Source organism: Salvelinus fontinalis, chromosome 5, assembly GCF_029448725.1.
Source record: "Salvelinus fontinalis isolate EN_2023a chromosome 5, ASM2944872v1, whole genome shotgun sequence".
Classification (NCBI taxonomy): Eukaryota; Metazoa; Chordata; class Actinopteri; order Salmoniformes; family Salmonidae; genus Salvelinus; species Salvelinus fontinalis.
Window position 1 is genome coordinate 48,580,091 of NC_074669.1, and position 22,649 is coordinate 48,602,739.

The window sequence follows — 22,649 nt, forward strand, 5'->3', positions numbered from 1 at the left end:
TGATCCATATGATATTATTGATAATAATAAACGTGTACATATAAATGGTGGCTCCATATTGGTGGGCTATATGCATTTGCAATATTTCATATCCATATTGCAGGAATTCAGCTTGCGCTCAATTATTTGGATAGTAAGGCACACTTCTAGCGCACTGGAACGCACCATACGTTCTTCCATGAAGTACGTAACATTTCGCTGCAAAACAACGTTTTCAACACGGGTTCCTGTAAGTAGATAGATTCAGTTCCTGCTTTAAGTCGAATTCTGTAACGTTAGCTAGCTAGCTAATTAGCTTAGGTTAGCAAACGTTAAGCAGGTTTTACATATTTAGTTTACATTTTATTTTATTTTTATACATTTTAGTGGTACTGGCATTAACAACATGACATATTAAACTCAACTCCGGCTAAATGTGCAGTGTGTATGGCTACGGTAGTCTGATTTAATCAGACTGTATACACATTTAATTGGTACCAATTCATACACAATCGAATGCTTGTAAACAAATTTATGAATGTAGCTAAAACAATCTTGTCATTCTCATGGGCGGTCAGTCCTTGCATCCAATGTGTCTGAATTTGAAAGGTGGCCCTAAATAGCTACATTTCTCCAGCCACATTCCATCCATTCTCTGCTAGGCCTAATAATGATGGGGCTTAACAATCACATTGTTGTGAATTCAAAATCAGAGATGGAGCCATAAGTCTATTGTAATGCCTTCAATATTGATCATTTCTAAGTTAGATATTAATAACACTGACACTACTACATTAAAGTAATCAAATAGTTTTATTTTATTTCTTACATGCAGAAATGACTGTGGTGGCAGCCAGCATCACATAGAAGATGAACAAGGGTGATTGGGAAAACAGATTGAAGAAGGTGGAACAATTAGCTCAGTCCTTCCAGCAGTGTCCTTTGACCTCATGCTACAAACCTAGGCTGTCCCGGCCATGGCAGCCGTCCTCCATATGGAAGCTCTTCCCTCGTCAATGTATGGCTATCAACTTTGCACAGAGTTGCAGAGAGGTATGTACCAGCATGTCTGGAGTAATGTGGTGCCAGATCTGTTTGTGCTGTCATGTTTGACATTGACCATAGGATTTGACAAGACAGCACACACAGATCTGTGAGCAGGCTACTGTATGTCCGGAGGACTTTATGTGATGTGTGTGTTTTATTGCCCTTCCATTTGATTTTTTATTACCTTTATTTAACTAGGCAAGTCAGTTAAGATCAAATTCTTATTTTCAATGACGACCTAGGAACAGTGGGTTAACTGCCTTGTTCAGGGGCAGAACGACAGATTTGTACCTTGTCAGCTCGGGGATTCGATCTTGCAACCTTTCGGTTATTAGTCCAATGCTCTAACCACTAGGCTACGCTGCCGCCCCAATGGGTCATAATAACAGAAAAAATGACATTGTTTTCAGCTAACTGTAGTTTTGACTGCCCTCTAATTCAAAGGACGTACACGTGTTTGCACTTGAGAAGGAACAGGCAAAGATGGGTCAGAGGATCTTCCTGGTCAGCAGTTACAGTGAGCTATGGCATTACTACAGGTATGTATAAGGTTACACCATTCACGTCAATACAACTTTATTTATACCTTCAGAGGCAGTTAGTTAAGAAATAAGAAAGTCCTATTTGTCATAACTGAAGATTGTTAATCAATGGTACTACTGCACTTCAACCCTTTAAATTTCAACTGTAATTAGTACCTACAGGCAATCTCTGATGCATTGCTATGAGGTGATCCCAGAGGGGGCTGTTTGCAAGCTATATTTTGACTTGGAGTTCCACAGGCCCTCCAATAAGGGCTTTGATGGGAAGTGCATGGTGGCCTCCCTCATCCAGGTACGCAAACATTGATTGCTTCCTTCCCTCTCAAGTGCAAAATAGACCTGTGTCAAATATGTTGTTTATGGTGTTAGTTATGTCATTGTTATGACAATTTACTTTACACTGACATGACACACACAATGTTTAGATCAGCCTATTGGCTAGGCAAACTAACTAGCAAACTGGCTAATCAAATTAATGCTTTGTGGCATGACAGTGTAAAGTCAGTTGCCATAAGGTGAAGCCAGCTGCCAAGACTGTTTATGACAAATTTTATTTAGTTGTTATGACAGTGTTATGACACCCTTATGACTGATGGTCCAAATAAAGTGTGATCCATAGAAAGTATTTTTTTGCTGTACATTCTGAGGAATTAAATGTTAATGTAACCACTCTCAAATTCATAGACAGAGGTAGGGATGCAAAGACTCACTTGCATAATTTTAATCATGTTTTGAGGCTATACAGTGTTCGTTTACAACTACATTGTTTACAAACAATGGAGAAAAACTAGCTTATATTTTAGGTTCTGATGGTATGACAGTTGGACTACGCTCATAAGTTATATTCTTCAAGAATCAAAAGTTTGGGGTCACTTAGAAATGTCCTTGTTTTCCATGAAAATATATATGAAATTAGTTGCAAAATGAATAGGAAATATAGTCAAGACGTTGACAAGGTTATAAATAATGATTTTTAATTGAAATAATAATTGTGTCATTCAAACTTGGCTTTCGTCAAAGAATCCTCTATTTGCAGCAATTACAGCCTTGCAGACCTTTGGCATTCTAGTTGTCAATTCTTTGAGGTAATCTGAAGAGATTTCACCCCATGCTTCCTGAAGCACCTCCCACAAGTTGGACTGGCTTGATGGGCACTTCTTACGTACCATACGGTCAAGCTGCTCCCACAACAGCTCAATAGGGTTGAGGTCCGATGACTGTGCTGGCCACTCCATTATAGACAGAATACCAGCTGATTGCTTCTTCCCTAAATAGTTATTGTATAGTTTGGAGCTGTGCTTTGGGTTCCTGTTGTAGGACAAAATTGGCTCCAATTACGCGCATACAGGGTATGGCATGACGTTGCAAAATGGAGTGATAGCCTTTCCTTCTTTAAGATCCCTTTTACCATGTACAAATCTCCCACTTTACCACCACCAAAGCACCCCCTGACCATCACATTGCCTCCACCATGCTTGACAGATGGTGTCAAGCACTCCTCCAGTATCTTTTCATTTTTTCTGTGTCTCACGAATGTTCTTCTTTGTGATCCGAACACCTCAAACTTAGATTTGTCTGTCCATAACACTTTTTTTCCAATCTTCCTCTGTCCAGTGTCTGTGTTCTTTTGCCCATCTTAATCTTCTTTTATTTTTATTGGCCACTGAGATATGGCTTTTTCTTTGCAACTCTGTCTAAATGCCCAGCATCCCGGAGTCGCCTCTTCACTGTTGACGTTGCAGGTACTATTTAATGAAGCTATCAGTTTAGGACTTGTGAGGCGTCTGTTTCTCAAACTAGACACTCCAATGTACTTGTTTTCTTGCTCAGTTGTGCACCGGGGCCTCCCACTCCTCTTTCTATTCTGGTTAGAGCCAGTTTGCGCTGTTCTGTGAAGGGAGTAGTACACAGCGTTGCACGAGATATTCAGTTTCTTGGCAATTTATCGCATGGAATAGCCCTAATTTCTCAGAACAAGAATAGACTGACGAGTTTCAGAAGAAAGTTATTTGTTTCTGGCCATTTTGAGCCTGTAATCGAACCCACAGATGCTGATGCTCCACATACTCAACTAGTATAAAGAAGGACAGTTTTATTGCTTCTTCAATCAGAACAACAGTTTTCAGCTGCGCTAACATAATTGCAAAAGGGTTTTCTAATGATCAATTAGCCTTTTAAAATGATAAACTTGGTCTAGCTAACACAACGTGCCATTGGAACACAGGAGTGATGGTTGCTGACAATGGGCCTCTGTACGCCAATGTTGATATTCCATAAAAAATCAGACGTTTCCAGCTACAAAAGTCATTTACAACATGAACAATGTCTACCCTGTATTTCTGATCAACTTGATGTTATTTTAATGGACAACAAATGTGCTTTTCTTTCAAAAACAAGGACATTTCTAAGTGACCTGAAACTTTTGAACGGTAGTGTATACAATTAATTTAAAAGTCCAAAAATAGATGTAGCAATCACAGATTGACCCTTTAATGTCGATGGTACATACATTCAACATGTTTATTAATATTTATATTTGGTAACGCTGTTTTCTCCTGTGTGTTTACAGTATGTGTGTGAGAAGCTGGAGGAGGTGTATGGGATTGAGTGCTCTGGGAAAGATGTTCTGAACCTTGACTCCAGCACCGAGGAAAAATTCAGTCGCCATCTCATCTTCATTTTACCAAATGCAGCTTTTAAGGATAACCTACATGTTGGTACGTAATCTCCTACTGTCTCTGATGAAAAAAGTGGAAACGAGACCGTAGATAGAGATATACAGTTGAAGTCGGAAGTTTACATACACCTTAGCCAAATACGTTTAAACTCAGTTTTTCACAATTCCTGACATTTAATCCTAGTAAAAATTCCCTGTCTTAGGTCAGTTAGGATCACCACTTTATTTTAATAATGTGAAATGTCAGAATAATAGTAGAGAGAATGATTTATTTCATATTTTATTTATTTCATCACATTCCCAGTGGGTCAGAAGTTTACATACACTCAATTAGTATTTGGTAGCATTGCCTTTAAATTGTTGAACTTGGGTCAAAAATTTCGGGTAGCCTTCCACAAGCTTCCCACAATAAGTTGGGTGAATTTTGGTCCATTCCTCCTGACAGAGCTGGTGTAACTGAATCAGGTTTGTAGGCCTCCTTGCTCACACACACTTTTTCAGTTCTGCCCACAAATTTCTATAGGATTGAGGTCAGGGCTTTGTGATGGCCACTCCAATACCTTGAATTATAAGTGAAATGATCTGTCTGTAAACAATTGTTGGAAAAATGACTTGTGTCATGCACAAAGTAGATGTCCTAACCGACTTACCAAAACTATAGTTTGTTAACAATTCATTTGTGTAGTGGTTGAAAAATGAGTTTTAATGACACCAACCGACTTCAACTGTATACACTGAACAAAAATATAAACGCAACATGTAAAGTGTTGGTCCCATGTTTCATGAGCGGAAATCAAAGATCCCAGAAATGTTCTGTTGGCATGCTGACTGCAGGAATGTCCACCTGAGCAGTTGCCAGATAATTTAATTTTAATTCCTCTACCATTAGCCGCCTCCAACGTCTTTTTAGAGATTATTTGGCAGTATGTCCAACCGGCCTCAAATCTGCAGACCACGTGTATGGCGTCGTATGGGCGAGCAGTTTGCTGTTGTGAACAGAGTGCCCCATTGTGGGGGTGGGGTTATGGTATGGGCAGGCATTAAGCTACGGTCAACAAACACAATTAGATTTTATCGATGGCAATTTGAATGCACAACAATACAGTGATGAGATCCTGAGGCACATTGTGAGGCCCATTTCTTGTGTGACCAAAATATGCATATCTGAAATTCATAGATTAGGGCCCTAATTCATTTATTTCAATTGACTGATTTCCTCATATGAAAAACTGTAGCTCAGTCAAATCAATGAAATTGTTGCATGTTGCATTTATATTCTTGTTCAGTATAGATATTAAACTCATCTTCACAATATTATTGCTTTATATTGGAGGTAGAAAATAAAATGCATTGTTTTCTAATCAATGTAGGCTTGTGCTGATTTAAAAAATATCTCATCAGTAAATCAAGTATGCATTTATTCTTTTTTAAAGGGCAATTTATCAATTTGATTCTGCAGCCAGTGCTGAGCGTGCATAGGAGGGGAAGAGAACTTGAGAATGACATGGGTGGAGTCACAGAGGACAGTGGCAAAAGGTCTGTTCTAAAACAAATTTTGGTAACACTTTATCTTATAATTCTAAGGGATTTAACGCAATTAGTAACTAAAAGACGAATTGATAGATACATTCAATACTACAACACAATACTTAAGGGTTTAGAAAAGTCAGGTCCATAATAATTGGCACCGTTGATAAATATAAGCAAAAAATACTGTATAAAATAAATAATACAAATACTGAAATATATTGCATGTTCCATATAATGGGGATATTATATTTTATACTAATACAATTGCTCAGTGAATATATTTTGTTTAACAAGTAATACAAAAATTCTCAAATATAGGGGTCAAAATAATTGGCACCCCTCTTTTCAGTACTCAGTACTTTTCAGTACTCTGAGGATAGCAAAACTGAGCCTCATTCTAAAATGTTTAATAAGATTGGATTGAAGACGGCAATCCATAAGAGCAGACAAAGGATATCAAGGATCTTGAAAGACTCTGTATGGAGGAATAGTCTAAGATCCTTCTCAACGTGTTTTCCAATCTCATTAAATATTTTCGAAAAAGGCTCAGTTTTGTTATACTCCATACATTGAAAACGGGGGTGCCAATCATTTTGACCCCTATATTTTTTATTAAAACAAAATATCTTTCCCTGTGCAGTTTTATTAGTATAAAATAATATAATAATTATAAAAATACATATATTAAATTGAGCATACAATATAGCTCAGTATTTGTATTATTTATCTTATACAGCCTTTTATGGTTATCTTTATCAAGGGTACCAATAATTATGGACCTGACTGTAAATTCTATGTATTATTATTATTATTATTATTAGGGGGCTGATTGGAAGTCCACCGACCAAGAGGCCCAGACAGGAAGAGAGGGACCTCAGCTTCCTGTTGGTGAAAAACAAGGACGGACAGGATGGGCTTTTTGTTGACCTCGGTAAGTGTCACCTAAAGTATCTTGAAAAGTCAATTTTACCTTTACTTTCAAATGAGGCTGAAATAGTAGATACAAGCATTGAGAACTAATCTTTGTTATCTTTGTATTTTGTTCTGTTTTAGATGATTATATCTCTGTTTTATTGCTGTTTGTCCATCTATTTATATTTTACAACCAGTCTATAGGTGTATGGAATTTGATTTATCTTGTCAATGCATTGTAAATTCTACTTGTTTGTGTTAATTTATGTTACAATGGATGAAATGTAGGTGTGTACACCAAGAACAGAAACTTCCGTCTCTACAAGTCATCTAAGGTGGGGAAGAATGCAGCCTTCACTGTCGCAGAGGACAACAAGTTCATCACCAAGCCTAAAAGGAATGTCTCTGCAGAGGAGAGCTTGTTCCAGTCCTCCTTAATCAGCAACGTAAGGTACAGATGAAGTGAAGGGTGGAGTTGCCCCTAGATGCTGATCTTCGGTCAGTTTAGCATTTTCCCCCGTACTGGGCAGGTTGGCATTTATTGGGATGTCTCAGGGGATGGTGATCTAGATCTGTACCTAGAGGAAACTTTACCCCAGAACTACAGGTGACTTGACTGTGTACTGACCTGGCAAAGCTGGTTGAAATCATTTTTTAAAAATGCTATCACACAAGCCCACGGAATGCTGGTTTCGTCATGCGACATTAAGTGGGAGGAAGGAAGAGCAGGGGTGTGTGTTGAAGATTAACATTTGGATTGAGATGGAAGTGCTTGACTATTCAACATGCTTAATATTCTGACATGCTGCATAATGTGTGGCTAGGATAACATTTGTGTTTAATCTAATGTAAATAAATGATGTCTATTTCAATATTGGTCTGCAGTTTCACCGGTCAGAAGATTCTGACATGGGACCTCCATGACGAGAGGGACGGGATATGCCCCAAGCCTCATGCTCAGCTGGGTTCGACTTCACACTGTGTTTCAGGTACTGACCCACAGAAGACAGAGCTGTGTGTGTGTTGTGTACGTGCGAGAAAAGTTGTTAATGACCTCACCCAAACCAGGTGAATCATTCTATAAAATATGAGATTATTTGTCACTGGTCTACACATAATACCCCATAATGTCATGGAATTAGGTTTTTAGAAATGTTTACAAATTAAAAGCTGAAATGTCTTGAGTCAATAGGTATTCAACCCCTTTGTTATGGCAAGCCTAAATCAGTTCATAATAATTTGCTTAACAACTCGCATAATAAGTTGCATGGACGCACTGTGTGCAATAAAGGTGTTTAACACCATACTACCTCATCTCTGTACCCCACACATAATTGTATGACCCCTCAGTCGAGCAATGAATTTCAAACACAGATTCAACCAGGGAGGTTTTTCTAATTCCTCGCAAAATAGTGCACCTATTGGTAGAGAGGTCTTAAAAAATGTTTTTTTTTAAAAGCAGACATTGAATTTTTTGAGCATGGTGAAGTTATTAATTAGGCTTTGGATGGTGTGTCAATACACCGAGTCACTACAAAGATAAAGGCGTCCATCCCAACTCAGTGGCCGGATAGGAAGGAAACCACTCACGGATTTCACCATGAGGCCAATGGTGACTTTAAAACAGTTACAGAGTTTAAAGACTGTGACAGGAGACAACTGAGGCTGGATCAACAACATTGTAGTAACTCCACAAAACTAACCTAAATGACAAAGTGAAAAGAAGGAAGCATGTACATAATTAAAAAAAAATGCAAAATCCTAGAGGAAAACCTCCTTCATTCTGCTTTCCACCAGACACTGGGAGATTAATTCACCTTTCACCACGACAATAACCTAAAACACAAGGCGACATCTACACTGGAGGTGCTTACCAAGAAGACAGTGAATGTTCCTGAGTGACCAAGTTACATTTTTGACTTAAATCTACTTTAAAATCTTTGGCAAGACCTGAAAATGGTTGTCTAGCAATGATTAACAACCAGTTGGACAGACCTGAAAGAATTTTGAAAATAATGTGCAAATGTTACACAATCCAGATGTGGAAAGCTCTTAGACGTACCCAGAAAGACTCAGGGGTGTGAATACTTATGTTATTTATTTCTGCATTTTATTTTAATTAAATGTGCCAAAAAAATGTAATTTTTTTTTTCACTTTGTCATTGTGAAGTATTGTGTGTAGATGGGTGAGAAAAAAATCTATTTAATACTTTTTTTCAGGCTGTAACAACAACATGTGAAATAAGTCAAGGGGTATGAATACTTTGTGCAAAGCTGTCAAGGCAAAGGTTGGCTACTTTGAAGAATCTCAAATATAAAATATATTTTGATTTGTTAAACACTTTTTTGGTTACTACATGATTCCATATGTGTTATTTCATAGTTTTGATGACTTTTGACTGGTACTGTATATATACAGACACAGATGAATACAACTTTGCGTTTGCACTTTTGGGACTATTCCATTGCGCCAAGCAGGCTATGTCAAGCTCACGTCTAGCATTTTAAGGAATATGACATATGTATTTGACCCAGGTATGGAGATTTCATTGCCAATGTTAAACTTCTGGCTAATACTGGTTTTGACTGAAAAAAACAGCGGTTATTGAATTTAATAGCCTTTCTGTCTTCTATGAAAGATATTGTTTTGTTTGTCATCCTTCAATGTAAGACTCTTTGGGAGGCTACCAGTGTTCTCCCCACAAAGAAGTGGACAACTTTGTTCTTTCTGTGGTGAAAAAGGATGGCATCCAAGGAAGTAAGTTTTAAGCAGCTGTTAGATAAATACTTTATATGTATTATTTTAGATGCACTGTAATAAAACAATCTAACTGCTGCTGCATTACAAAGGTCTGTAGTGTATCAAATTAACCAAGTTGAAGTGTTGAAATATAAACGTTTCCAATTTTTTCCCCTAACAGGCATACGACGGTGGAATTACTTTGTTTCAGAGCAGTTACTTATCTACGACATCCTAAAGTACCGCTGGTGTCAGAATGTTGACCGGTTCCACAAAAGCAACAACGTCATGTGAGTGTCTAGTTTGGAATTGAGGGGATCTATCTGTCTCAGTAGTCCAAAGTGTCATCCTTCCTTCCTCTCCTTTTCTCCTTACTGGATTATGTATTGATCTAAAATAACTAGACGGGTGAAAGCAAATAGCCCTATAGGTGGCCACCATGTTCTTTCCACCTATCCTGTTCTTTCAGATCAGTGCAGTTGAAGGAGAGGAAGCCATTTTAAATGCATCCCGATAAAGTCCTTTGCTACTGCATCCAGAGAGGAAGAGGCGAAGCGAGATATCTGTACGCGCGAAAATATAGCGTTAAGCAGTGGGAGTGGGGAATTTTTTGTATAGAGGTCAATGGAAGAGTGTTGCGTTTGGTCAACATACAATTGAATTGCTAATTTGCTACTTGAGGCTTATTTGATTGAATAGAAGTTTCGTAATATTTAGGTTGTTACAAATGTACTGATAAACAGTGCATTCGAAGGTATTCAGATCCCTTCCCTTTTTCCACATTTTGTTAAGTTACAGCCTTATTCTAAAATGTATGAAATTACAATTTTCATCAATCTACACACAATACCCCATAATGACAAAGCGAAAACAGGTTTTAGACATTTTATTTAATTAAAAACAGAAATACCGTATTTACATATATACAAGTATTCAGACCCTTTGCTATGAGACTCAAAATTGAGCTCAGGTGCATCCTGTTTCCATTGATCATCCTTGCGATGTTTCTGCAAATTGATTGGAGTCCACCTGTGGTCAATTCAATTGACTGTGCATGATTTGTAAAGGCACACACCTGTCTATATAAGGTCCCACAGTTAACAGTGCATGTCAGAGCAAAAACCAAGCCATGAGATCTAGGAATTGTACGTGGAGCTCCGAGACAGGATTGTGTCGAGGCACAGATCTGGGGAAGTGTCCCACAAAATGTCTGCAGCATTGAAGGTCCCCAAGAAGACAGTGGCCTCCATCATTCTTAAATAGAAGTTTGGAACCACCAACACTCTTCCTAGAGCTGGCCGCCCGCCCAAACTGCGCAATCAGGGGAGAAGGGCATTGGTCAGGGAGGTGACCAAGAACCCGATGGTCACTCTGACAGAGCTCCAGAGTTTTTCTGTGGAGATGGGAGAGCCTTCCAGAAGAACAATCATCTCTGCAGCACTCCACCAATGATAGAGTGGCCAGATGGAAGCCACTCCTCAGTAAAAGGCACATGACACTCCTATTTGCCACATCTTCAATTTAAGCCTACTAGAGAGCGTGTGCCCTCAGGCCTGGGGGGAAGCTAAAGTCATTCTGTTACCCAAGAATAGTAAACCTCCTTTAGTGGCTCAAATAGCCGACCAATCAGCCTGTTACCAACCCTTAGTAAACTTCTGGGGAAAAATTGTGCTTGGCCAGATACAATGCTATTTCAGCATGCTTATAGGGAAGGACATTCAACAAGCACAGCACTTAAACAAATGACTGATGATTGGCTGAGAGAAATTGACGATACAATGATTGTGGGGACTGTCTTGTTAGACTTCAGTGCCGCTTTTGACATTATCGATCATAGTCTGCTGCTGGAAAAACGTATGTGTTATGACTTTACACCCCCTGCTATAATGTGGATAAAGAGTTACTTGTTTAACAATACACACAGGGTGTTCTTTAATGGAAGCCTCTCAAATATAATCCAGTTAGAATCAGGAATTCCCCAGTGTAGCTGTTTAGGCCCTTTACTTTTTTACATTTTTACTAACGACATGCCACTGACTTTGAGTGTCTGTATGCGGATGACTCAACACTATACACGTCAGCTACTACAGCGACTGAAATGATTGCAACACTCAACAAAGAGCTGCAGTTAGTTTCAGAGTGGGTGGCAAGGAATAAGTTAGCCCTAAATATTTCTAAAACTAAAAGCATTGTATTTGGAACAAAACACTCACTAAACCCTAAACCTCAACTAAATCTTGTAATAAATAATGTGGAAACTGAGCAAGTTGAGATGACTAAACTGCTTGGAGTAACCCTGGATTGTAAACTGTCATGGTCAAAACATATTGATGCATTAGTAGCTAAGATGGGGAGACTGTCTATAATAAAGTGATGCTCTGCCTTCTTAACAACACTATCAACGAGGCAGGTCCTACAGGCCCTAGTTTTGTCGCACCTTGACTACTGTTCAGTCGTGTGGTCAGGTGCCACAAAAAAGGACTTAGGAAAATTGCAATTGGCTCAACAGGGCAGCATGGCTGGCCCTTGGATTTACACAGAGAGCTAATATTAATTATATGCATGTCAATCTCTCCTGGCTGAAAGTGGAGGAGAGATTGACTTCATCACAGCTTTTATTTATGAGAAGTATTGACATGTTGAATGCACCAACTACTGACACCCATGCATACCCCACAAGACATGCCACAAGAGGTCTCTTCACAGTTCCCAAGTCCAGAACAGACTATGGGAGGCACACAGTACTACATAGAGCCATGACTACATGGAACTCTATTCCACATCAAGTAACTGACGCAAGCAGTAGAATTAGATTTAAAAAACTGATTTAAAAAAACACCTTATGGAACAGCGGGGAATGTGAAGCAACACAAACATTGGTACAGACGCACGCACGCACGCACACACACACACACAAATTAGCCAGAGTGTCCCATGGGTGCGAGTTAAAGCAAAGAGAGTGAGGGCACACAGTGTGTTGTGAATGTATTGTAATTTTTTTTGTTGTTGTATAAACTGCCTTAATTTTGCTGGACCCCAAGAAGATTAGCTGCTGCTTTGGCATCCGTAATAAATACAAATACAGCCCACTTGGACTTTGCCAAAAGGCACCTAAAGGACTCTCAGACCATAAGAAACAAGATTCTCTGGTCTGATGAAACCAAGATTGAACTCTTTGACCTGAATGCCAAGCTTCACGTCTGGAGAAAACCTGACACCATCCCTACGGTGAATTATGGTGGTGGAGATGTTTTTCAGCAGCAGGGACTGGGAGACTAGTCAGGATCGAGGGAAAGATGAACAGAGCAAAGTACAGAGAGATCCTTTATGAAAACCTGCTCAGGACCTCAGATTGGGGCGAAGGTTCACCTTCCAACAGGACAACGACCATAAGCACACATCCAAGATAACGCAGAAATGTCCTTGAGTGGCCCAGCCAGAGCCCGGACTTGAACCCAAGCGAACATCTGGAGAGACCTGAAAATAGCTGTGCAGCGACGCTCCCCATCTAACCAGACAGAGGTTGAGAGGATCTGCAGATTAGAATGGTAGAAACTCCCCAAATACAGGTGTGCCAAACTTGTAGCGTCATACCCAAGAAGACTTGAGGCTGTAATCGCTGCCAAAGGTGCTTCAGGACTGGCCACCCCTCATAGCCTGGTTCCTCTCTAGGTTTCTTCCTAGGTTCTGGCCTTTCTAAAGATTTTCCTAGCCACCGTGCTTCTACACCTGCATTGCTTGCTGTTTGGGGTTTTAGGCTGGGTTTCTATACAGCACTTTGTGACATCAGCTGATGTAAGAAGGGCTTTATAAATACATTTGATTGATTGATTCAACAAAGTACTGAGTAAAGGGTCTGAATATAATAGTTCAGTTCAGTTTTTCAACATTTCTAAAAACCTGTTTTTGCTTTGTCATTATGGGGTATTGTGTGTAGATTGACAAAAAAAAGAATAAGGCTGTAGCGTAACGAAATGTCGAAAAATTCAAGGGGTCTGAAAACTTTCCGAATGCACTGTAAGTGGACACATCAAATCAAATCAAATTTATTTGTCACATACACATGGTTAGCAGGTGTTAATGCAAGTGTAGCAAAATGGTTGGAACTAGAAGCACAAGCATTCAGTAATATCTAACAAGTAATATAACCTAACAATTACACAACTACCTTATACACACAAGTGTAAAGGAATGAATACGAATATGTACATAAAAATATATAAATGAGTGATGGCCGAACGGCATAGGCAAGATGCAGTAGATGGGACAGAGTACAGTATATACATATGAGATGAGTAATGCAGGGTATGAAAACATATAAAGTGGCATTGTGTAAAGTGGCTAGTGATACATTAGATGCAGATGGCAAGATGCAGTAGATGGTATAGAGTACAGTATATACATATGAGATGAGTAATGTAGGGTATGAAAACATATGAAGTGGCATTGTTTAAAGTGGCTAGTGATACATTTAATTACATCAAGATGGCAAGATGCAGTAGATTGTATAGCGTACAGTATATACATATGAGATGAGTAATGTAGGGTATGTGAACATTATATAATATAAAGTGGCTAGTGATAAATTGATTACATCAATTTTTCCATTATTAAAGTGGCTGGAGTGGAGTCAGTATGTTGGCAGCAGCCACTCAAACAGCCATCACTAACATTAACAGTCTGATGGCCTTGAGATAGAAGCTGTTTTTCAGTCTCTCGGTCCCAGCTTTGATGCACCTGTACTGACCTCGCCTTCTGGATGATAGTGGGGTGAACAGGCAGTGGCTCGGTTGGTTGTTGTCCTTGATGATCCTTTTGGCCTTCCTGTGACATTGGGTGGTGTAGGTGTCCTGGAGGGCAGGTGGTTTGCACCCGGTGATGCGGTGTGCAAACCTCACTACCCTCTGGAGAGCCTTCCGGTTATGGGTGGAGCAGCTGCCGTACCAGGCGGTGATACAGCCCTACAGGATGCTCTCGATTGTGCATCTGTAAAAGTTTGTGTGTTTTTGGTGACAAGCCGAATTTCTTCAGCCTCCTGAGGTTGAAGAAGCGCTGCTGCGCCTTCTTCACAACGCTGTCTGTGTGGGTGGACCATTTCAGTTTGTCCGTGATGTGTACGCCGAGGAACTTAAAACTCTCCACCCTCTCCACTACTGTCCCGTCAATGTAGATAGGGGGCTGCTCCCTCTGCTGTTTCCTGAAGTCCACGATCATCTCCTTTGTTTTGTGGACATTGAGTGTGAGGTTATTTTCCTGACACCACACTCCGAGGGCCCTCACCTCCTCCCTGTAGGCCGTCTCGTTGTTGTTGGTAATCAAGCCTACCACTGTAGTGTCGTCTGCAAACTTGATGATTGAGTTGGAGGCGTGCATGGCCACGCAGTCGTGGGTGAACAGGGAGTACAGGAGAGGGCTGAGAACGCACCCTTGTGGGGACCCAGTGTTGAGGATCAGCGGGGTGGAGATGTTGTTTCCTACCCTCACCACCTGGGAGCGGCCCGTCAGGAAGTCCAGGACCCAGTTGCACAGGGCGGGGTCGAGACCCAGGGTCTCGAGCTTAATGACGAGTTTGGAGGGTACTATTGTGTTAAATGCTGAGCTGTAATCGATGAACAGCATTCTTACATAGGTATTCCTCTTGTCCAGATGGGTTAGGGCAGTGTGCAGTGTGATGGCGATTGCGTCGTCTGTGGACCTATTGGGGCGGTAAGCAAATTGTAGTGGGTCTAGGGTGTCAGGTAGGGTGGAGGTGATATGGTCCTTGACGAGTCTCTCAAAGCACTTCATGATGACAGAAGTGAGTGCTACAGGGCGGTAGTCATTTAGCTCAGTTACCTTAGCTTTCTTGGGAACAGGAACAATGGTGGCCCTCTTGAAACATGTGGGGACAGCAGACTGGGATAAGGATTGATTGAATATGTCTGTAAACACCTCAGCCAGCTGGTCTGAGGACGCGGCCGGGGATGCCGTCTGGGCCTGCAGTCTTGCGAGGGTTAACACGTTTAAATGTTTTACTCACATTGGCTATAGTAAAGGAGAGCCCGCAGGTTTTGGTAGCGGGTCGTGTCAGTGGCACTGTATTGTCCTCAAAGCGAGCAAAAAAGTTGTTTCGTCTGTCTGGGAGCAAGGCACCGTGATCCGCGATGGGGCGGGTTTTTCTTTTGTAGTCCGTGTTGACTGTAGACCCTGCCACATACCTCTCGTGTCTGAGCCGTTGAATTGCGACTCCACTTTGTCTCTGTACTGATGCTTAGCTTGTTTGATTGCCTTGCGGAGGGAATAGCTACACTGTTTGTATTCGGTCATGTTTCCGGTCGCCTTGCCCTGATTAAAAGCAGTGGTTCTCGCGTTCAGTTTTGCGCGAATGCTGCCATCAATCCACGGTTTCTGGTTGTGGAATGTTTTAATAGACGCTGTGGGTACAACATCACCGATGCACTTGTTAATAAACTCACACACCGAATCAGCGTATTCGTCAATTTTGTTGTTCGCCGCTTTGCGGAACATATCCCAGTCCACGTGATCGAAGCAATCTTGAAGCGTGGAATCCGATTGGTCGGACCAGGGTTGAACAGACCTGAGCGCGGGAGCTTCCTGTTTTAATTTCTGTCTATATGCTGGAAGCAACAAAATGGAGTCGTGGTCAGCTTTTCCGAAGGGAGGGCGGGGGAGGGCCTTATTCTAACTTCCGCGACGCATATAACAATGGTCTAGGGTTTTGCCAGCCCTGGTAGCAGAACCGATAGAATTTGGGGAGCCTTGGCATCCCGGCAACTTTGAGATTTTTTTTTTTTTAATATTGGAGTTGTGCCTGTTGTTAACATGCTAATCTGCCGTCTCATTGGCTAGAATGTTCTAAATCTGCTCCAATTGTTAGAGCACTCAATCTCGTCTCTTGTCAGTATATTGATACTCTTTAGTGAATCTCTAACGTTTTCTTGATTCCTCCTTTCCTTGATTCCTTAACCACCTCCTCAAAATGCATCTGAGGAGAAGATCCTTGATTCCTCCCCTAGGACCTTCTCTTGCATCCTCCTCACAACACAAAGAATTTACTTTTGAGATTACCCTACTTTTGTCCCCCTGACTTTTCTTTCTCTTCTTCCCCCACAGGATTCTGGTGGATCTTAAACAGGAGGTCTGGTACCAGAAGTGTCATGACCCTGCTTGCAAGAGCTTCAGATCTTCTAGTATGCGCTGGTTAAAATTGAAATAGTATTGAAGTAAAAATGGTGCTGACTTTGATTAAATAGAATAGATCTAATACTATTGACACAAGTCGTCTTATTACCACAATCAAGAACCTGTGTTTTAGGTGATTGGTGTACCAGTATGTCATTAATTGAAATGACTGGAACAGCAGGAAATCTTACAGATTGTGCCTTTTAAACCTGTCATTACTTTTCCAGGTTACCCATTACCACAGGACATCTGCGTCAGCTACCTCATTACAATGGTGAGTTCTGCACCTGTTCCCCTCACTGCTACAAAAGTTTGATTTGCTTCAGTCACACTTGTGGCCATTTTAATAGAAAATTACATCACCACAAGATACCTGACTTCCTCTGGCTACATGAATCTGTATCTCAAAAAAATAATCCCACAATAACAAAAGTAAAAATAAAGCTATTAAGCTGTGTGTTTGTCTTTTTGGCGGCAGGATGAGGAGGACCAGGCATATCTGATGGACGACTTGGGGAACATCGAGCTCAGCCAGACACTCCCAGCGGAGAAGTACCTGGGGGGCTCGGCAGCAACACTTCCTCAGGGAGAAGACCGCGATCCCTGGGGAGATGACCAGGCTTACCTGGAGGCCCTGGAGGATGTCGAGAGAAGCACAGGCGATTTGGCAGAGGATGATGTCCCAGATGAGCTTCTGCTCCAAACCATGACTGAGTTTGAGTCCCTCAAAGATTTGTGCTTGTCAGCCACTAAGTGCATTTAACTTCAATTCTGTTCATGGAGACACAGGGTGACCAGGCTTTTGCCCCAGCTCAGGGGGAACCCACCCCATTCAACTATTCAAGGGCTTGATGCTTAGTTGAATTAGGTGTGTTGAGGTGCTGGGCTGGAACAAAAGCCTGCCAGCCTGTGAGTCTACAGGAGCAGAATGGAAGAAGACTGCATTAGAGGGAGGTTATACTTGTCCAACAGTTCATTTCTCATTTGTAATACAGTAATTGGGCTCCTGAGTAGTTCAGCGATCTAAGGCACTGCATCTTAGTGCTAGAGGAGTCACTACAGACCCTGGTTTGATTCCAGGCTGTATCACAACCGGCCGAGATTGGGAGTCCCATAGGGCGGCGCACAATTTGCCCATTGTCATCCGGGTTAGGGTTTGGCCGGGGTAGGCAGTCATTGTAAATAAGAATTGTTCTTAACTGACTTGCCTGGTTAAATAAAGGCTAAATAAAAAAAAATGAAATTCAGTACAATCCTCAATTTCAATTACTGGCTGTTAATTCACTTTATAAAACAGGTTTTTCCTAACTACCTAGGCCTATTCAATGCAAGGTGGCCTATAGCAGGGGTCTCCAACAGGTCGATCGCAAGGTGCCAGTAGCTCGCAGCCCACCTATGAGTAGCTCGCCAAACGATTCTGAAAGTATATGCAATTTTCATGTGTTTCACTGCAAACGGTCATAAACAAATCTCACAAGTATCAGACACCGCAAGCTCCCAGCTACTATCTAGTCAATGCAGCATTGACATGATCAAACCCCTGGTCAGCCACTATTGGATTAAAAACCCAAACCTAACACAATATCATATTCATTTCCAGTAATATCGCCTGTGTCTGTGTGGTGCGTTTGTCTATCACTCAGTGTGTAGCTAGAAATACTTTCCCCAAAACCTTCTCTATTATCATAAGTATATCATTTGTATCTATTATTTGCAAACTTTGCCATGAAATGAGCAGCAGCAGTACACATTCCTCACTCGTTAGATACGCAATTAAAAGGGTAATTACACAACTAACATGGATTTTTTTGTTTCTTCCCGATTTAAGCATTGCCATGGACTCAGAACGTTCAATTATGTTTCTATATGAACAATTGTATTTTTGAGAGTGAAAATGCAAAAAAATCTAAACATAAAAAATAAAAAAGTAGCTCTCATGGTAGAAAATGTTGGAGACGCCTGCGTTATAGCGTGACAATCTCCACAAATGTCTGGGAATATGCCATTAAAAAGAGCATTGTCAGCTGTGTAGTTCGCTGCACAATAAAGCACCTTGCATTGAATGTCAGCCCTACTTGTTGTTCTGATAGCGTAGAATTGTATATAGGATGTTTCTGATAACATTTATAAACTACCAACTCCTTACCTGTTTTCTGGTCCTTGTTTGTTCTGAATTATTTTATGGGTGATATTATAATTGTATTATATGACTGCAAACCATTTATCTGCAAATCGAGTCACCAAGCATGTGTCCACAGGTGTGGAAGGAAGCTCAAGTAATTCCACTGCCTAAAAATAGTAAAGCACACTTTGCTGGCTCTAACAGCTGTCCAATCAGTTTGCTGCCTGTTCTTAGTAAACTGATGGAGAAAATTGTGTTTGACCAAATACATTTTACATTTAATCATTTAGCAGACGCTCTTATCCAGAGCGGTGGATACATTTATTTGTACTGGTCACCCGTGCAAATCGAACCCACAATCAAGGCGTTGCAATGCTCTACCAACTGAGCCACAGAAAGTCATTCTTCAGAGAACTAGTTTACTGAATTTCAGCATGCATATAGAGTAGGGCACTCAACTAGTACTGCATTGACTAAGATGAAAGATTGGTTAAAATAAATGGATAAGATGAGTTGGAGCTGTATTGTTAGATTTCAGTGTAGCCTCTATGATTGATCATAAATTGTTATTGAAGAAACTCACTTGCTATGACTTCGCAATCACATGGTTGGATATTTATTTAGCCAATAGAACCCAGTGTTCATTGGATGTTTCTCTAACATCAGATATGTACAGTGCAGTGTCCCACATGGCAGTTTCCTTGGTCCGTTACACGTTACAAATGATTGCCACAGGTCTTACACGAAGCTAAAATGACTATGTATGCGGATGATTCCACACTTAACATGTCAGCACTCAAAAGCCAGTGAGCTCACTGAAATTCTAAATAAAGAGTTAGTATCAGAATGGGTGGTTAATAAACTAGTCTTAAATACATCAACTAAAATAATTTTATTTGCTTCAAAACAGTAAGACCTAAACCTCAACTGGAGTTGTGCATAAAGGGTGTGACCACTGAGTAGGTATAACATTGGATGGTCAATTATCAAGTCATATTGACAAAGTTGTGAAGATGGGGAAATGGTGTATGTTATAAAAAATGTTTATACAAAAATCAACTGTACAAGTTGTTTAGGCTTGTCCCACCTTGATTACTGTCCGTCCGGTAATATGGCAAAGAAAGACCTAGCAAAGCTGCAGCTGGCTCAAAACAGAGCAGCACATACATAAGATGCACGCCAGTCTATCCTGGTTGAGGGTTCATGCAAATTAATTACTTAAAAATCATACAATGTGACTTTCTGGATTTTTGTTTTAGATTCCGTCTCTCAGTTGAAATGTACCTATGATAAAAATTACAGACCTCTACATGCTTTGTAAGTAGGAAAACCTGCAAAATCGGCAGTGTATCAAATACTTCTCCCCACTGTGTATAATATATATATATATTCTTTTATATTAAATATATATATATATATCCTTTTATATTGTCACTGTCCTTTATCAGTGTTTTGTTACTTGTCATGTTCTGTGTTTTTTGTGGACCCCAGGAAGAGTAGCAGAGGCTTCTGAAAAAAGCTAATGGGAATCTAAATAAACAAATAATGAATAAAGTTTAATGTTTTTTTTTGATGACTGAAATCAGTTTCATCATATTGTGTACATCTCAAAGAATGTCTGTATACAACAAAAAGTACAATGAAGCAAAGAGCTACAGTAGGACAAACAGGTTTATTTGGTACAGTGGAGTAAATGAAAGGTATGAATTTTACTCCTGTACAAAACACATCGAAACCGAACACTGTCGATTTAAGGAGAGCTCAAGTTCCTAGTATTGGCCATCTGTGATGGTGTCTCGAAACATCATCAAGCAGATAAACCCAATCATGTACAGAACAATGTTAACAAACAGGTCAATGTGCATCATGAGTACTTAATTCATTGTTAAATAACCTGAATTCATAAAGGACCCTTTTTTTCTTTGTTAGATCTCAAAGTAGACTGAAATGTCTATAATGTGGTTCTTTATATAGAGGTAAATGATGGTTAGGCCTAACACAAATAAGTCACTATTTTTGTCCAAAAAAAGCTAAGTCAAAGGGCCAGCGAGCCATGGCTTGGTACTGGCCAGCTTACCCTGGAGAATGATCAGGTTATCCTTCATTAGGCATCAAATGGGAGAAAACATCTTCAAAACAGATGGTGAGTGTGCATTCCAATTGGACAAGTCAGTTTCGCCATCTCCTTTTGAACATTTGAAAAAGCATTTTATTTTTGTAAGCATGGGCTATCTAAAAAGACCTTGCACCATTTTACACCCAATTATTTATTTTACATCCATGGGGGGGGGGGGCACATTTCAGTGAGAGAATTGGAAAGCTAGGCTCCTGATTGTTGCCTGCTGAATATGACCCAGGTATCCCTTGGCCGACAGGACTATGTTTTCTATGAATAGGACAGGTCCCAGCGTGTGCATTTTGGCATATTGAGGCCACTAGTTTTAAAAGGACACTTACGCAATAAATGTTTCTGTGTGAGAGCAGAGACATTGGTGGCACTTTAAGTTGTGTGTTTTCGTTCTGGTATTGCACATGCAGTCTTTTATCCCTGCTGTGTGGGAGGCTTATTTCCTTTGCCAGGCTTTTGTGCCATTCATAAGATCATAACACCTTTCTGAATGGACATTTTCCTACTTGTCTTGTGCTAAAATAGTTATGGAAGCTTCAGAAAGGTTTAAACAAGGCCTTCTGACAGTACAACATTGAAAAACAAGGAAATGCAGCAAAAAGAAAGAACTGTATCAACCGTGACCCATTGAAGTCTGACTTTTTTCTACAGATACACTATTTACAGTAACATTCATCAATTATATTAAATATCAACTTAAATTAAAAGAAACAAACAGACTTCTATAAATAGCTACTGTATTTCTCAAGTTGAACAAGACAGTACTAATATGTTGCGTATGGTGATTTGTCTCATTTCAGTTGTTGAAATACTGTCTGCATGTGTGTGGTCTTGAAACATAAAAAAGCAGATATACAAACAAAAAGAGAATAAAACTAAAGTTTGTCAGAACTTAGATGATTAGTAAAAACTGGTTAATTGAAACTGACAATTGAGGGATTACCGACTGAGATAGTCGAGAAACTCCTAACAGGCGACTCGATCGGCACTTGAAATGGCTGACAGGAATAGTTAACAGAGTCACATGGACAATAAGGCATGAACCTCTCCCCCTTTCACTATGGCCTAGATATAAACAAATGTAGATAAACGACCTGTGCACTGCAATCTACTTCTAAAAGTGATTGTGCTGACATGCGCTGCGTTTATGGCGAACGTGATCTCTGGGAAATCACCTTTAAAAAAAGTCTAATCACAGTGCATGGGTCTACCTACGTTTGTTTGAATCCCGGTCTCTAACATAACAGACTCAACTCTCACACACACTCCATCTCTTCTACAGCGCAAGGGGACCAAAGACACTGTCACAGTAGACAAGAGGGCCACAACCGTCACCGCCGATGAGAATTACAGTCAAGGGGAGCGGGCTATGGTTTCCAGATTGTCACCCTCTGCTTCCCTTTCCCCTCTACCTGGGGTTCACATCTTGATCTTGGCATAGAGCAGGTCAATCTGCTCTCGGAAGTGGCTACGGAGGTCGGTCCTCTTGGCCTTTAGCGTGGGCGTCAGGAGGCCGTTCTGGACGGAGAACATCTCCGCGTGCAGCGAGATATCTCTCACCTGCACGAGACAGAATGTTATTCATTGTTCAGCTTATTATGTGTTTAGCTTTTATTTAACAAGCCGAGTCCCATTGAGATGCAAATGTTGTTTCGTTTTTTTCTCCAAGAGTACTCTGGGCTAGAGGCAGCATTATAATCATGCACAATTTGGAGCCAACATCACTTGTGAGTGTTATCGTGTCTAAATGGTGCCTAAGGAATGTGTGGAGCGTTAGGAAGGATTCCTCA

General features: G+C 40.5%; 2 protein-coding genes across 10 annotated transcripts in view; one reads left to right on the top strand and one right to left on the bottom strand.

Annotated features, from left to right (window-relative positions):
* The first annotated feature begins 5 nt into the window (after positions 1 to 5).
* Positions 6 to 18,754, top strand: primpol (primase and polymerase (DNA-directed)). Of its 5 annotated transcripts, none has more exons than XM_055923750.1 (14): positions 8 to 229; positions 815 to 1,032; positions 1,471 to 1,565; positions 1,722 to 1,860; positions 4,138 to 4,285; positions 5,679 to 5,781; positions 6,597 to 6,706; positions 6,976 to 7,138; positions 7,573 to 7,676; positions 9,359 to 9,445; positions 9,609 to 9,717; positions 16,541 to 16,617; positions 16,837 to 16,883; positions 17,088 to 18,754. In XM_055923750.1, exons 2-14 carry the CDS (start codon positions 850 to 852, stop codon positions 17,370 to 17,372), a joined length of 1,650 nt encoding a protein of 549 aa, XP_055779725.1. In that variant the 5' UTR covers positions 8 to 229; positions 815 to 849; the 3' UTR covers positions 17,373 to 18,754. The 5 variants fall into 5 exon arrangements, with proteins under 5 accessions (XP_055779730.1, XP_055779725.1, XP_055779728.1 ...); XM_055923753.1 differs by lacking the exon at positions 8 to 229 and adding an exon at positions 236 to 473; XM_055923754.1 differs by lacking the exon at positions 8 to 229 and adding an exon at positions 236 to 435.
* Positions 18,755 to 20,384: 1,630 nt separating this feature from the next.
* acsl1a (acyl-CoA synthetase long chain family member 1a) overlaps positions 20,385 to 22,649 on the bottom strand; it is a 55,866-nt gene continuing 53,601 nt past the window's right edge. For all 5 annotated transcript variants that reach the window (XM_055923746.1, XM_055923745.1, XM_055923749.1 and 2 more), the window contains one exon: positions 20,385 to 22,419. In XM_055923746.1, coding sequence (XP_055779721.1) covers positions 22,279 to 22,419 — 141 coding nt within the window. In that variant the 3' untranslated portion in view covers positions 20,385 to 22,278. The remainder of the gene's footprint in view (positions 22,420 to 22,649) is intronic.